This window comes from Mauremys reevesii, linkage group 1, assembly GCF_016161935.1.
Source record: "Mauremys reevesii isolate NIE-2019 linkage group 1, ASM1616193v1, whole genome shotgun sequence".
NCBI lineage: Eukaryota > Metazoa > Chordata > Testudines > Geoemydidae > Mauremys > Mauremys reevesii.
The window spans coordinates 53,340,321-53,357,792 of record NC_052623.1 but is presented as its reverse complement, the minus strand read 5'-3'; the positions used below and the strand labels follow the sequence as shown (position 1 = coordinate 53,357,792).

Sequence of the window (17,472 nt, the reverse complement as noted above, 5' to 3'; positions counted from 1 at the left end):
GTAGAGGAAAAAAGCACAACAACTCTTTACTATGATTTTGGATTATATTTATAGTAGCAAAATAAATTTGAAGTTGACTGGACTTTTTATCTGGGAATTCAGCCTACAGTACCATTACCTCATAAAAAGGTAAATTTTATAAATAAAGTACACATCTCTACCCCAATATAACGTGACCCAATATAACACGGTAAAGCACAGCTCTGAGGGGTGGGCGTGGGGGCTTGCTGCTCAGAGCACACCGCTCTGAGCGGCGTGTTAAGGATCGTAGGCAAGTGGGCAAACGGGGTGAGGAGGCAAATGAGGAGGTGAGCAGCAGGCAAGAGGGGGATGAAGAGGCAGGCAGGCGGGAAGACGGCAAGCAGGAGAGTGGCGGTCAGGCGGACGCGGGGAGGTGCGCCAGACGGACGGTGAGGAGACTAGCAGGGAGGCGAGCGGCAGCTGGGAGCGCTGGGCGGACAGTGAGGAGACTAGAGGGGAGGCTGATTTGGGCCCCACGCCCCTCTAGGGACAGTTCCGACACGCTGCTCTGAGTGGCATGTTAAGGGTGCCAGGCTGGGGCTGAGGGGTTGGATAAGGGGCAGAGGGTCTCGGGGGGCAGTCAGGGGACAAGGAGCAGGAGGCTGGATGGGTCCGAGGTTATGAGGGGTCAGTCAGGGGGCGGGAAGCAGGTGGGGTTGGATAGGGGGCCGGGCCAGGCTGTTTGGGGAGGCACAGCCTTCCCTACCCGATACAACACGGTTTCACCTATAACGCAGTAAGATTTTTTGGCTCTGGAGGACCGCGTTATATCAGGGTAGAGGTGTATAACATGTATCCATACATCCCAAGTGCCTTTAAATTCTTCTACTCTATACAGTGCGCATTGCCCCTTCTAAGTACTTGGTCCTGCTAGTGAAGGCAGGGGGCTGGACTTGATGACCCTTCAGGGTCCCTTCCAGTTCTAGGAGATAGGTATATCTCCATTATTTAAAAAAAAAAAAAATTAAGTTACTGAAACTGTTGAGGAATTATATTGTCCAAATAGATGGTTTCACTTAATTGCCGATGGTATACCTAATTTTTCCCTGTTCTGTCAAGTCTCCATCACTGTGCAATATTGTTGTTAGCAATCTCAGAGTAGAGGTTCCTGATTTACTGTGGTTATTCTTCATTCCTAGCAACCATCGAACCATCATCTTAATGGCCTGGATCTGAAAGAAATGTTCACAAGTAGTATGTTAATTACGCTCTGCAAACAAAATTTTAAAATAATCTCTATAGTAGCCTAATCACTTAGCAATATAATCTTCTCAAACGCTTTAATTAGGTAGAGAACATATTCCTCACAAGCATGTGAAACACGCATTCATCATCATTGCAACATGCAGAGTTTCTAAATTTTCTTTTAATCTAGTTTAAAGCCCTCATCTCTAGGTTGGTGAGTCAGTGTGTGAAGATATTCTTCCCCTTCTTGGTCAGATGGACCCCATCTCTTCCCAGCAGTCGTCCTGTTCAGAACAGCATCCCATGGTTAAGGAAGCCAAAGCCCTTCTGTAGACAAGATCTGTGCAGCCATGCATTTATCTGCAGGATGCACGTGTCCCTGCCTTGGTCCTTACCCTCAACTGGGAGGATGGACTGGACTGCCACCTTTGCTCCAAACTCCTTCACCCTCACTCCCAGAGCCCTGTACTCACTGCTGATCTGCTCAGGGTCAGACACAGCAGTATAATCAGCACTCATGTGGGTGAACAGCACGGAGTAGTGATCAGAGGGACAGATGAACCTCAGCATCCTTTCTGTAACGTCTTCAATTAGGGCTCTAGGCAGACAGTACACCTCCCGGGATATCATGCTACTGTCTGAGATGGCAAGCAGACAGCCTCCTCCCTACAGAGCAGCCAGTTCTCCTCCTTCCTCCTGTGCTCCTGTAGTGACCTGTAGCTCGCTAGCATTCTCCATCTTGGATGTCTCCATGTGGATCCTGTCAATGAAGTCCTTATGCTCCTGATACATTTGCAGATGAGACACCTCCTCCTGCAGCTCTCTTACATGCTTCCTAAGGGGCTACACTAGTGGTTCTCAAACTTTTGTACTGGTGACCCCTTTCACACAGCAAGCCTCTGAGTGCGACCCCCCCCATATAAATAAAAAAAATGTTTTTATATATTTAACACCATTATAAATGCTGGATGCAAAGCAGGGTTTGAGGTGGAAACTAAAAGCTCATGACCCCCCATGTAACAACCTCACCTTTGAGAACCCCTGGGCTACACAAACAGATATCTCTCTCTGAAATAAATTTAAATAAACGGAGTGGAGTCTCTCATCCTCACTACTATTGTGAAGTTTTGGGTAAAATACAGATAGGTGGGCTGTTTGGTTCAAGTGAAATTGGAAAGAACCTTGGGAAGAAGCCTGGGATGTAATCTCAGGTAAACTGTCTCTGTGAGAGATCATATAAGGTGGGGGAACTATGAGGTCCCCAAGCTCACCCACTCTCCTGGCCAATGTACTAACAGTTAGGAAAGCTACCTTCACTGTTAAGTGTAAGAGGTAGCAGGAAGCCAAGGACTTGAATGGCAGGTTTATAAGTGCCAATAGCACAGAGTTCAGGTCCCATGCAGGCACAGGTTTTAATACCAGCAGGAATGTTCTGATAATGCCTTTTAGAAACTTTACTGTTGTGGGGTGGCTGAAAACTTAGCAGTTCTCCATGGGAAGATAAAAGATATTTATAGCTGTTAAATATACCTGTAGTGAACTGACAGATAGATCTGATGAGTTCAAGTAGAGTAGTTACTCCAGGATAAGAGGAATCCTGGATTCCTCCAGAATCCTGCTGACACCACAAAGAAAATCCCTTCCACTTGGCAGTATAGTATCTTCATGTAGATGATTTCCTGCTATAGAGAAAGACTGGCCCTCCTCTGACCAAGACTCCTCTAGGTCTGTTGCCCTTCCAAAAAGCAGGCCACCAGATGGATGGATACAGGGTTGGGGTGGCTGGTGCTGCCTCTGTTTTGCAACACTAAACCCAGAAATGGCTGTAGGTAAATGCAAGGGTCAGAGGCCATCCGCAGGATCATCATGAACCAGAACTGCCTCAGCCCCCATAGTGCTATTAGAATTACTGCTGCCTTGTTCTTCTTGATCTTCTGGAGGATGCAAAGGAGCAAGGGGGATAGGAGGGAAGGCATACAACAGTAGCTCTGACCGCTACACTATGAAAACATCCCCTCTGGAATTACGTCCTGGGCATCCCAAGTGCAGTAGCCCAGGTATTTCCTGTTTTTCTGGCTTTCAGAGAGAGATCCCAATATAGAAATCTGCATTGCCAAAATATGTGCTGGATCACTGAAATGTGGAGCTCTCACTTGTGATCCTTGTGAAAATGCCTGCTAAGGCTGTCTGCTAGGGAGTTCATTTCTCCCAGTAATTGCACATCAGAGAGGGCGATCAGATACTGGATGCACTGGTTCCAGATTTTGATCCCTTGAACCCTGAGCTGAATGGTCATCCAGGTGCATTCCCTATCCCAGTAATGGGGTATCTATCATAAGTGTCTTCCTAGGTGGGGCTGGAACAAAGGAAATGTCTACGCCAGGGGCGGGCAAACTTTTTGGCCTGAGGGCCGCATCGGGTTTCGTAAATTGTATGGAGGGCCGGTTAGGGGAGGGGGTCATGGCCCAGCCCCCACCTCCTATCTACCACCCCCCCCCCGGCCAGGACTCCTGCCCCATCCAACTGCCCCATTCCCTGATGGTCCCTCTGGGACCCCTGCCCCATCCACACACACCTGCTCCCTGTCCCCTGACTGCCCCTGCCGCCCCATCCAACCCCTCCTCTCATTCCTGACGGCCCTCCCGGGACCCCTGCCCCATCCACACCCCTTCTCCCTGTCCCCGACTACCCCCCGGGACCCCTGCCCCTCACTGCCCCCTGCCACCCCACCCAACCCCCCCCTTCCTGACTACCCCCCGGGACCCCTGCCCCATCCACCCACCCCTTCTCCCTGTCCCCGACTGCCCCCATAACCCATGCCCCTCACTGCCCCCTGCCACCCCATCCAACCCCCCTCCTTCCTGACTATCCCCCGGGACCCCTGCCCCCATTCAACCCCTGTTCCCCAACCCCTATCCACACCCCGCCCCTGACCACCACCCGGACTCTCCTGCCCTCTATCCAACCCACCCTGCTCCCTGCCTCCTTACCGTGCTGCCTGGAGCACCAGTGGCTGGCAGTGTTACAGCCGCGCCACCCGGCTGGAGCCGGGACATGCCACCACCGCCACCGCGCAGCTCAGAGCACTGGGTCAGGCCGGGCTCTGCAGCTGCACTGCCCAAGGAGCTCACAGCAGAGCCTTGTGCCGGCTCTGGCTGTGGTGCGAGCGAGCGAGCTGAGGCTGTGGGCGAGGGGGAACAGTGTGGGAGGGGCCGGGGCGGCGTCGGGCTAGAAGCTCGGGGCTCAGCAGGACGGTCCCGCGGGTCGGATGTGGCCTGCAGGCCGTAGTTTGCCCACCCCTGTTCTACACTCACTTGCTATCTTGCGTTTCTTCGGTGCTGCCATTTCTGGTGACTCGTGGTAACTATTTTTCTTTGCTTAATTTTGTTTAGTGGAGAAGCACCTTTTCTGTGACTGGCTCCATCTAGTGTTGAAACTGAGAAGTGCAACAGAGTTGAGCTCAAGCGCCATGTGCGGGCCATATTCAATTATATTTTCAGAATTTGCTGCGGGCCAATAAAAACTGACCCGCGGGCCGCAGTTGGCCCACGGGCCGTAGTTTGGACACCCCTGGTCTACGCAGACATTGGCATTTGTCTCCCAGCAGGTGAGTTTTGTCAGAACACCGTGAGGAAGTGAGAACCATTTGTCCAGGGAGTCTGTGCTCAGAGCTACACATTCCTCAGTCATGCCTGGAGGCACCGACAGGTGAAACCTTGTGAAGGGGGTCACATAGGTGCAAGAGGCCAGGGGGGCTAGCATGACCAGACTGTCATTGGGGCTATGTCTAAGCTAAGAAATTAAGACTCATCATGAGGAATCTGTCCTGAGATAACTATGCCCTGTCTGCAATCGAGTCCAGATTCATTCCAATAAATTATATCACTTTTGTGAGGGTTAAAGTGGACTATTCTTGATTTACATGAAGTCCCAAGGAATGACGCAGGTCAAGTAAGGAGGTGATGGCTGCCTGTACCTTCTGATACGACTGTCCCAAGAGCAGCCAGTATAAGTAGGGCAATATTAGTCTGCCCTGTAAGTGCAAGTAGACTGCTTACCACAGCCATCACTTTTGTAAAGGCCCTCTGGGGTGTCAAGAAGCCGAAGAGCACTCTCTATAGTGTGCGGCCCACCATAAAGGAAATGCTGTGTGAAAATACGTGAATCATATCAAGAACTACAAGCCACACTTTCACTGAGGGAGAGGATTACTTCAGCCAGGGTAATCATCCTGAATCTTCAATGGCGAATGAAGACATTCATCTGTCTGAGGTCCAGGATGGGTCTCCAGGACCTTTCTTTTGGGGGATTAGAAAGTATTTGGAGTAAAGACCCTTCTCCCTCTGTTGGAGAGGTATGGGCTTCTATTGTCTCTAGCTGGACCAGGGAATCCAGTTCTTGTCTGAGAATTCTCTTCTGAGAGGGGTCCCTGAACAGGGAGAGAAAAAGGGTGATTTGGAGAAGGGGCAGAAAGTACTCTGTGTAGCCACTTGAGATGATGTCTAGGACCCATTTGTCCGATATGACGTGCTGCCACATTGGGATGAAATGAGCAAGGTGGCCAATGAATGGGGTGGGGAAAACTGATTCTGGATGGACTGGTTGACAGCTCTTGACTGACCCATTAAAACGTCTACTTGGTAGATGACTGGGTCTGATGAAGACATTATATATATGGAGATATACCTATCTCATAGAACTGGAAGGGACCCCGAAAGGTCATCGAGTCCAGCCCCCTGCCTTCACTAGCAGGACCAAGTACTGATTTTGCCCCAGATCCCTAAGTGGCCCCCTCAAGGATTGAACTCACAACCCTGGGTTTAGCAGGCCAATGCTCAAACCACTGAGCAATCCCTCCCCCATAGTGGTGTTGCAGTGTGTCTGTCGTCCTGTATCCCCTGGCATCTCCTCGGAGGTTCACAGAAAGGCTAAGGGGTCAGTCAGCATCTATGAGACAGTGGCTTAGAAAATTTTCTCCAAGATGCTGGGGAGAACAAGTCCAAGGAGCAGAAGGTGTCACAAGAATTCTTGAGGGAATGAAGCAATTCATCAATCCTCAAGGCCTTCACTTCTATCTCCTTTATTTTAGGGGATGGGATGACAATCAGCAATGGAATAGTTAATGTTGGCATAGTAGTGTCATCACTGTCCCTTGGAGAGATCACACTCCAATGAGATTAAAAGGTAACAGGGGAGTTCACCTCTCCCAGTCATTGCTTCAGTTTGCCTGACAAACCTGACATTGGTTTACACTCAGTTCATGTTTGAAAGGTTCTATCTGTAGTTATGGGGCCTACAAATCTCATTTTTTAAAAATGAAAGCTTACATTCTGCACACATTTCAATTAGTCAGAAGAGCCATAGAAATATATCATGCAGGCCAGATATATCCTGTGAGACATGTTTGACACCTCTAGTGTAGAGGATGCAGCACAATACACTGAAACAGTGGGTTACATATGCACGTATATTTCACAAATAAGCATAGAAAGGACAAAAGATATAGCAGGTTATTTCTGAGAGGCAGTGTGGCTAAGTAGATGGGATTTTAACCTGCCATAGTAGAGAACTAGGTTCTATTCCCAGAATATGCAAACTGTCGCAACGAGGCATTGCTTAATAATAAAAGATGTGAAAAATGAGATGTCTTAAAATGTTAAAGGTTTTAGGTGAGCCGACATCATCAAGCAGGGAACCAGGAACACAAGCCACAGGAGTGAAATGGCACTAAAAAGCAAACAAAAATGTTAGGATACATAAGAAATGGCAAAGCAAATACTACTGAAGATATTAAAATACCATTATAAAAATGTATGTCCAGCTTAATAAAATGATTCCACCTCATAGTTAGTACTGCACTACAGCGTTGTGTAAAAATGCTTACAATTTGGTGGTTGCATTAATACTGTTTAGCTCAAGCATTCCCAAATTGCAGTATGTGTACCACTGGGGTACATGAGCTTGGTGGAATGGTATTCTGTAACAGGGTAGTCTGTCCCCTTTAAGGGGCAGTGGGGCCTGGGGCTAGTCAACTTTTATTCTATGACATGACCCATTTAGGGAAACAGGTATTCAAGACAATAGAAGACTAGTTGGGGAATAAGAGCCAGGGTGTTAATGAAGTAGCTACCTCCTTAACATGATAAACCCCAGCTGCTAAGTGACTCCCAGTACAGGAGATAGGGCAGACAGCCAGGAGAGCAGAACTCCAGAGAAGTATCAAGTCAGGAGAATAGGATGGGATGGGAACAAGAATCAGAAGGGAGACAGGTGAGCTAGGGAAGCCAGTCTGAATCACAGGCCTGCCTCAAGAAGGATGTATGTGGGGCCCCTGAACCAAGGTAAAAAGTGTGAAAAACCAAGAGATGTTTCATGGAGCAAGACTGGAACCTGGATACTGGTGGGCTGGGAAAGCCCGCCTGGATGGATCATGGCAGAGCCCCATGAACGAGACCTGTGGAATCCCAAGAGGAAAGAGTTGCGAGTCCAAGCCTATTCTGACAAAATCCTTATTTTACTTAAACCAGACATTTTTAGTTTTAGAAAGATCACGGGGCGGATAGATGTGAAGGAAACATACAGAAAAGAATGACAATTATTAATGGTAGCTTTAGGTATACAGACATTAATTCACAATTATTATGACAGTAAATATACACCAAGAAAAAGTTTTAAGAGCTACTTACTTTGACAAGCGTTTCAGGAGAAACTTCCTCATCTGGAACCCAAAGTTTAGTTGTCTTTTTCCCAGGAAGCTAAATCAAATTTTACATCTTGTTACGTTTAGTTTATTATTCTATTATTAATAGGATACTATACTATTAGTAAAGCCTACTATAATATTTGCTTCTGCTTGCTTTTAAAGACAAACAGCAGCATTCTTTGGTTAACTATTTTGGAACACTAGGACATGTATTCACTATTGAAACAGCCAGTTTAATCATACTGAAAAAGTGTTTTTTTTTTTAAACTTATTTCATTTTTCTATTTCCTAAGAGAAAGCAATTGCTTTAAAGTATAAGCGAAACTGAAGGTTAAATTCTTGTGTTTACAGATCTGCTAATTATTTCAAAATTGGAATAAAACCTTCTTAAAATGTCAAGTTGTTGGCCCAAGCACAATGGAGGAAATCCTGACCCAGCTTGAAATCAACCACAAAAATCCCATTGACTAAAATGGAGCTAGGATTTCACCAAGCGGGTTTAATATTTTTAAGAATTAGACAGTCACTTGCTGTGATCCATGAAAGGAAAAATGATTCTACAGTATATTTGGGGGGCGGGGGGGGGGAAGGAAGAGAGAGAAGAAAGCCCTCTTAGCCCTCATTACTGCATACATTTCCAGTCAAGTTAAAAAAATACATGCCAAAACACCAAAATATCTCACTAATTTTTATAACTAATTTTCTATTTCCTGAATATCTTACCAAAGGAAAAAGTCAATTTCTCAAAAAAGACACAAATAGTTAAAAAAAAAAAAAAAAGTACTTACCCTGTCATTCATTAGCAAATCTTTAACAATAAAGGTGGCTACCAAGGATTTCAAAGGGGCAGCAAATTGGTCTGGGGCCAGCATGGCTATATGACCAATAGAAACCAATGGTGTAATGAGATGTTCAAGGTTGCTTGGATCAAGGCTCTTATGCAGTGGCTAAAAGATAAATATAGGCAACAAATTCAGATCATACTAATCTAATCAGTTTAGCTATACTAGAATAGTACTTATTATTGAACACTAAATTCCATTCAATGAAAAGTTTCAGCTGCTACTTCAACAATGTGTTCTCTCTCTCCCTCCCTCCCTCATTCACACACAACTTCCCCCCCAACCCCAAGCCTTACAGGAATTATGAATTCATTAGATTAATAGATATATTTTTGTGTGTTAAATTGATGTCATATTCCAGCCCTCAAAATTATTTTTCAGTAGTGGACTAAGTGATTCTTCTTTGAAAAGTGATTTAAGATCCTTCGAGATGAAAGGTACTATAAATGTTAATTATAAAGGATGCTGAACACAAACTTCCATCAGTCCCATTTAATCCCATTTACCCTGAGCTTCCAATGAAAGCGAATGATATACACTGTTCCCTTTCCAAATACAAACTGAACCATCAAGGACTGCTTGCTCGAGCCAGTAATCTCTACAAGGTAAGCATAGATCCTCTACCAGAATCTAATCAACCAGCAAGATTGGAACCCTTTGATACGACCTCCACTGCACCAACAAGAACTATTGATTTGAGATTGAAGGAAGAAAGGAAAAAAGTTCATTTCCTAGTTCTCTGTCTTGGGTACTGGGGAAGGACTGATAGTGGTAACTAATCTTGAAACACAAGTTATTCTAACACTTTTTATTTTAACAAAATAATAAAAATACAGAGGCATAAATATGAATACGCAATATGAATATTAAAAGAAAAATAATTAAAACCTTTTCTTCTTACCTCAAATATCTGTGCAAACTGTGTTTCTTTGCTGGAAAATATTGCATGGATGCAGTGAATGGCATACTTGGCCTGACGAGGGGGGCCTTTTTTAGCTTTGTGATGCAAGACTGGGAGCAAAGCACTAAAAATAAAAAGTGAATACCTTTTAAAAATTGTAAGTTTGCTACTTTACGTGCTTTCACAATACAGCTATACAAAAGAACTTTCTTATCTGTACAAATGACAGGGGGACTCCTTGGGAAATTCAGTTTTTTCCCTGTCCTTCATCTGGCTCTACCAATGTTCTACAAATGTTAAATATGAAAGAACATCTTTCCAGCATTACAAAAGTGATTTAACTTAGGAAACAGGCTGTGGTAACTGAAGTACAGTAATATGGATTTAGTTTTCAGACATGCACACTATGTATCCATAGCCAGAGAATTTGAAAGTACACCTTTACCTCGATATAACGCTGTCCTTGGGAGCCAAAAAATCTTACCGTGTTATAGTGATCCCCCCCAGATCACTGCCTTACCGCATTATATCCAAATTTGTGTTATATCGAGTGGTGTTATATCGAGGTAGCAGTGTAGTAATGTCCGTTGGTCTGCACACGCACCCTTGGTTCACCTCATGGTTTTCTGAGGTGATAAAGAGATGGGCGGACCAACTGCCTCTCCAGTTCCTTCTCTACCACAAATCCAACAGATCCAAAGCAAAGGGGAAGGAAAGTGGGAAGTGGAATACAAATAGGCGCTATACATCTCAAAGAACCTCCAGTTACAGCCAAGTAACTTCCTCTTCTTTTTCAAGTGATTGTCCCCATTGTATACCACTGAGGGTGATTAACAAGCAGTACCTCAGCCGGAAGAGGGTGCAAGGATGAAGATGGAATGGTTAAGTGAAAGACAGATGTGCTGAAGGAAGAATCTGCCACTGCATCCTGCACCAAGGTGTAAATCGTAGCAAAGTTGTGTACTGAACTCCACAAGGCTGCTCTACATATGTCCCCAAGAGGCATGCCATTGAGGGAGGCCATGGTTGAAGCCTGGGCTCTCATGGAATGGACCCACACCCAAGGGTGTGGAGTAAGTCCTGATAACTGATAGAGCATACTGCACCCTGAAATCCACTTGGAGATCCTGTGTATGGAGACTGTCACAATAGCTGAAAGAGCTACAGGTCAGGCAAACAGTCTAGGAGATTTCCTGATCGGTCTTGTCCTCTGCAGGAAGAAGGCCAAGGCTCAGACAGAAGGAGTAGAGATGTAGTTCCTCTACTGAAGTGTGAGGGTTCAGAAAGAAAGCTGGTAAGAAAGTGAATGGGTTGATTAAGATGAAATTGAGAGACGACCTTTGGAAGAAGTGTAAGATGCAAGCACAGGAAGATTTTATCTTTATGGAAAGTGGTAAAAGGAGGAGCCGTCATCAAGGCCCCAAGTTCACTAACCCTTCTCACCGAAATGATAGCAACAAGGGGACTCTCACAGAAAGGAGGGACATAGAGCTCGCTGCCAGCAGTTTGAAAGGCAGTTTCATTAATGTGGACAGAACTAGGTTGAGGTCCCACTGGGGAGTGATGGGTTGAACAGGCGGGAAGGTTCTACAGGGTGTGTAAAGAGTGCCCTTCCACCGGGGGGAGGGAAGGGGAGGGAAGGAGTGGAAGGAGTCAATTGCTGCTAAGTGAACATTGAGAGAGTTGTCAGCAAGACCTGATGCCTTCAATGACAGGAGGAAGTCCAGAAGGAGAGGAATCCTCACCTTTTCTGGGGAAAGCCCCTTCCATTGGGCCCAGGAGTTGAAGTATTTCCACTTGGCCTGGTAGGAATGCCTAGTGGACTCTTTCCTGCTGCTGGAGAGGATGTTTTGCACCTCTGATGAACACTCCCATTCTAGAAATTATGCCCATAAAAAATGATGCCCATGCTTTGAGGTGAGGTGTTTGTAGACTGGGATGTCTGATCCTGCCATTGTGCTGCATCAGTAGAACAGGGAAAGAGGGGATGGGAATTAAGCGATGGAAGGACATACGGAGGAGGGTGGGAAACCATAACTGTCTGGGCCAGCAGGGGTGATTAGACTGACTGTTGCCCGATCTTGTGGAGTAATCGTGGCAGGAGTGGAAGAGGACAGAGGGCGTAGTTGAGCTGACCAGTGAAGTATGAGAGCATCGTCCCAAGAGTCAGGATCAAGATCCCCCTGAAGCAGTATGTGTTCCATTTGTCGATGGGGAAAGCAAAGAGGTCTCTGATCGGAGTCGCTCCACTGGTTGAAGATGTTGTGCACTATAGTGTAGTGTAGTTCCCACTTGTGGTCAAACACAAACCATCTGCCGAGCAAGTCTGCAATCACATTCTGAGTCCCCAGGAGATAGGCTGCACATAACACAGAGTAGCGACTTCGTGCCTTGTTTGTTGATGTAGTAAACGGTGGTACTGTTCAATATAAGAACATGATGGGAACGATGAACGGCAGAAATGCCCAGAGTTCCAGAATGTTGATGTGTATCCTAGATTACCAAGTATCAGGGGGTAGCCATGTTAGTCTGTATTCACAAAAACAACAAAGAGTCTGGTGGCACCTTAAAGACTAACAGATTTATTTGGGCATAAGCTTTCGTGCATGCAGATGCATGGCCATGCATCTGAAGAAGTGAGGTTTTTTTACCCATGAAAACTTATGCTCAAATAAATCTGTTAGTCTTTAAGGTGTCACCGGACTCCTTGTTGTTTTTCTAGATTCCCAAGGAATCCATGTTCCCTATGTCATGTGATATCACACATGCGCTCCCATCCTACAAGGGACGTGTCGGTGATGATTGTCCTGTCCAGGGAGGAGGGAAGAAAGGGAACCTCTATGCAAACCTGCCATGGGTTCATCCACCAGTGGAGGGAAAAGAGTACTGGGGGTCGGAGAGACTGTCAGCACAAGTTCCATGGTATGACATGTGGGTGAGTAAACTCTTTGGAGACATCCAGATGCAGCAAAGGTGGAGGCAAGCAAAGGTGGTAACATATGTGCAGGAGGCCATGTAGCCGAGAAGAAATAGGCAAGTTCTGGCCATGACAGAAGGACTGTTGACTATGGGGGCTATGAGTTCTTGCAGAGTCTGGAACCTGTTCCTTGGTAGGTATGCTCATGCTGTGACAATCTAGGGATTGTGTGGGGTCCAAAGCTGATTTTTCAATGTTGATGCTGACTCCAAGGCAGGAAAGGAGTCCGAGCAACATGGAGCTCGAAAGTTGAGCTTTGTATCTGAACCTCACCACCTAGGAGCGAATCGCCGAGATAGGGAAATACAAGGACCCCATAATGCCTGACGTAGGCTACCATGATGGAGAAAATCTTGGTGAAGTCCATGGCAACAGCGGTAAGTCCAAATGGAAGGACCCTGTACAGAAAATGGTGCAAGCCAACAGTGAACCTCAGGAACTGTCTGTGGATGGATGAATGTCTATGTGAAAATAAGGATCCTACATATCAAGAGCTGTAAACCACATGCCTTCTTCTAATACACATGTGGCCAGCATATGGCAAACTGTTCTAGCTGACTCAAAGATGGCATCATTGATTGGCAAAGCAACTCTAATTGGCACTGATGAGTGAACTAGGTCACACAGCTTATGCTGAGTGTCTTGGATCTCCTCCAGGGGAATGTGCAGCTCTCCTGCCACTCTACATAGGAGATCCTGGAATTGGAGATAGCCTCTTTCTATGATGGTATATCAGGTGCTGCCAGCCCTACACCTTCTCTGTTCCTTCTTGCCAACAACTCCAATTTTTTTCTCAGCCTGTTTCAAGATGGGCGAGATGGAGGAGGTGGTCTGCCACAGGACCTTGGCTATCTTGAAGACCCCCTCATACATGGGCAGGGCAACCCGAGCGGATGTAGCGGTTGAGAGAAGGTTGAAGAGGACGTCCTCCTGCTTCACCATCTCTTGCACTTCAAGCCACAAGTTCTAAGCCACACACAGGGGAAGGGCTTGATCCCAAAAGCCATCCGGTGGGCCAGCTCTAGAAGGTCCTGCGATTGCCCCATCTGGGGAAAAAAAGAGGAAGACTCAACCGCTGGTGGGGGTTCTGCAGTCTTGACCACTGTCATAGAAAGAGGCTTTGGGGTGGGCACAGGTTCCACCGCCCCGACCTCAGAACGGGCTTCTGGTACTAGGTCCGGAGCAGGTGGGGCCGCTGCCAGGTGTTCCGTCGTGGCAACTGAGGAGTGCTGTGAAGGAGGCATTGTCACAACCTGCACAGCCCTCCCGCTCCATTAAGGCCACTGTGCTGGCCACTGGCAGTGCAGTGATTGAGGTACCACTGAAGAGGGAGTGGGCTCCAGTGCCTAGTGATGCCGATGAGACCGTGGTGACGGGCTGAACCGGCCCTCCATACTGAAGGAACCCCCTTTTGGTGACCAAGGAGGAGCAGTCGACTCCTGGTCATGGCTACTGGTGAACATTGACCAGGAATAACTGAACGGTAACTGTAGCATGGAGGGGAGGACCGGTACTGGGAACATTCCCACCATGCTGGTGATCAGGACTGATCCCTAGACGACGATGGCTAAGAAAGCAAACAGTGCCAGGAATAGTAAGGGGAGTGTCGCCCCCGTGCCAGAGAGTAGCACCGTGGAGATCTCGGAGCTTGCCTGGGCAACCAACGATGCGATTGGGATCTGCCCTGGGATTCCCAACGCAGCAGCGAAGATCAATGCCTTTTCTCCAGCAACCAGCATTGTTCCCCTGTCTCCTGAGGGGGTCTTTAATGGCAGGCTTGCCCTCTTGGGGAGCCTTAGCTGGGTCCTGCGGCACTGGGGTCATCATCAGAGCAGGTGGAGATCTGTGCTCTCTCTGCACCATGGGAGCCTGGGATGATGAAGGTGCAAGCAGGAGTGTGGATCCCCTACTGCTCCCAAGAGTCGGTGGCAGACCTTTAAGGGGGCTGGGCGCCCCAGCCAGGGATGCACGATCGTGTGGCTCCGGAGCAGTCTGGTGGGCAGGCCTGCATCCCTTGATAGATGACCCCTGGGCGTTCTTGCTCGGCACCGTGGTGTGCTTCTTTCCCTTCTTCTTCAGCACCAGCCATGGCAAACAGTGCCAGGAGAAGTCGGGTGCAGGCAATGCGCTACACATGGAGGCCGAAGCACTTGGCACAAGCTGCCTGGATAGCTTGGAAGCTAGGCAGAGGGCAGACTCCATCAAGGGAGTCCTGAGGCCGATGTCCCACTCCTTCTGGGAGCGGGGCTGAAAGTTTTTGTAGATCTGGCACTGCTCCTTAACGTTACACGCCCCCAGACACTTAAGGCAGCTACTATGGCGGTCACTACTACGGAGGCATACACCTGCTGCAGTCAGAGCAGGGCTTGAACCCGGGAGACCGGGGCATGCCCGGCCTGGGGAAAAGTCCTGTTGAGACCCTAACCCTAACCAACTAACACTTAATTACTTAAGATCTACTTAACAACTACTTTAGACTAGTAAAGCGAACTATATACAACGGCCTTAAATCACGAAGTTCAGAATGGTAAACAACCACTAGCTCTTTCTAAGCAAGAAAGGCAATCCGACTGAGCACCATGGGCAATCAGAAGGAACTGTGAGGGCATAGGGCTGGTGGCACCTGACATACCATGGCATGAGCACAGCACTCCAGAGGGCGCCACAGATGGCCCTACGGTTACTGCTAAAGCTCTCCAACTGCCATGCACATGGGTGCATGCACACCTAGAATTCAATCGACATGAGCAAGCACTCAAAGAAGAACTAATGTACATTACTGCTTCCAAATTCTCCAATTCCAGACACATGGTGCGCATGCATAAACACTCAGTGGAATACAATAGGGACCATCACTCGAAGAAACATTGCTTTTCACATATTACTTGTACTTCTACCTTTCATCAGTTAATTCATTTAAGGTTATTTAAACCGCACTACTATTCTTATTAAAAGCCCGAGTGCTCCAAACTTTTCTTTGGAGTAACATTTTCCTTCAAAAAAAATGAAGGATGTTAAATATGGCACTTCCATATGAATAAAATATAGCACTTCTAGAATTCCATTTAATAAAGAACTTTACTCAAATAGAACAGTATAATCTAACTCACGATCTGATATGAGGAAAGTCCTCTTCAATTTTACTTCCTGTGTTTTTGAAAATTTGTAATGCAGCTTCTGCCACCTTTTCATCATCCATTTTCAGGCAAGCCAGAAGGGATTCAAAAGTTTCAGCTGAATGGAATGAGATAGGGTGTGTAAATGACAGGACCTGCAAAAAGAAAGTGACAAGTCACATGTTATCTAAAAAAAAACCCCACCCACACAATTGTTTAAATGATCAAATGTTATTATCTGCCATATTTTGAACCCTTAGAATACACTGCAGTTTTTGGAAAAGCAATCCTACCTCTCATCTCTCTGTTGAAGACCTTCTTTCCCTCCATTTCAGCTCACCCATCTCCCTCTGCCCATGGTCTTAATAATGGTTATTTGCTTTCCCCATCTTCAGCCTCCCTTCACAATCCTTTGATTATGTTTTTTTTTTCCTGTGTCCAACAGTGAGGTCTCCGAAAACATTTATCCCTAAAACCCTTTACACTGCCAATCCCATCCTATTCCATCCTGCCTTGCTACCTCCTTTTCTCTTTCCTGGCTCTTTCCCTTTTAGCTCAAAAAACAGACTATCCCCGACAGTAAAGAAACACACTACTTGATCCTACTTCATTCTCTAACGCCTCTTCTTCCCTTCATCGACTTGAGTAGGCTGTTGATTTTTCAGAGCTTCAACTTCATTCCCTTCACACCTGATTATGTCCTCTCCACTTTGCTAAAACGGTCTTCATGAAAAATCACTAATGACATCTTTTTCAAAACTGTGCTTTTTCTCCATACTTCATAATTTCTTTGCTGCGTTTCACATTGCTGACTATCCCTCTCTTCCTTGGGCTTCTGTGGACTCTATGCTTTTCTAGCTCTCCTTCAGCCTTGCTCACCACTTCATCAGCATTAATTTCAGTGGATTCTCTTCCTTCTCCCTCTCTTTGTTGATATTCACACAGTTCAATTCTGTCTTAGATCCATCTTTCTCCATTTTCTTCCTCAGCGACATCATGGCTCCTATGGTTTCTTACCACCTCTGACGACAAGTCAAACCTACCCTTTCACTCCTGACTTCTTCCAACTTTGTCCAGACATGGACAGATCTTCAACTAGGGATGTTAAACACCTACACTCACCCTTCTGCATCCTCAAATTCCCATATTGTTAAACCAGCTGGCCTCAAATCTCTGCATAATCTGGGCTGTATGTTCTGCAGATTTCGCATCTTTAACTGTTGGAAACCAACTGTCAATTTTTGGTGACCCAGACGACCTTCATAAACTTGAGACTGTACTCTACAGCATTAATGTATTTGATGCCATAAACATAAGAATAGTCATACTGGGTCAGACCAAAGATCCATCCAGCCCAGTATCCTGTCTGCTGACAGTGGCCAATGTCAGGTGCCCCAGAGGGAGTGAACCTAACAGATCAAGTGATCTCTCTCCTGCAATCCATCTCCACCCTCTGACAAACAGAGGCTAGGGACACCATTCCTTACCCATCACGGCTAATAGCCATTAATGGACTTAACCTCCATGAATTTATCTAGTTCTCTTTTAAACCCTGTTATAGTCCTAGCCTTCACAACCTCCTAGGGCAAGGAGTTCCACAGGTTGACTGTGCACTTTGTGAAGAAGAATTCCAGGAAATGCTACAAAGACACACTGAAAGCATGTCTTAATAAAACTGATGTGGACATCACAAGCTGGGAAGAGCAAGTGACCATCTGATCCCAATG

General features: G+C 46.5%; 1 protein-coding gene across 7 annotated transcripts in view; it reads right to left on the bottom strand.

The window, feature by feature from the left end:
* Positions 1-17,472, bottom strand: part of PDS5B (PDS5 cohesin associated factor B) — a 254,196-nt gene that overhangs the window by 63,713 nt on the left and 173,011 nt on the right. For 6 of the 7 annotated variants that reach the window (XM_039535243.1, XM_039535254.1, XM_039535247.1 and 3 more), the window contains 5 exons: positions 15,740-15,900; positions 9,653-9,776; positions 8,698-8,856; positions 7,893-7,961; positions 1,057-1,193 (listed from right to left, as the gene is read on the bottom strand). In XM_039535243.1, the coding sequence (XP_039391177.1) occupies positions 1,057-1,193; positions 7,893-7,961; positions 8,698-8,856; positions 9,653-9,776; positions 15,740-15,900 (650 nt within the window). Of the gene's footprint in view, positions 1-1,056; positions 1,194-6,604; positions 6,934-7,892; positions 7,962-8,697; positions 8,857-9,652; positions 9,777-15,739; positions 15,901-17,472 lie in introns of those variants that run through there. The other variant, XM_039535287.1, reaches the window with a different exon arrangement.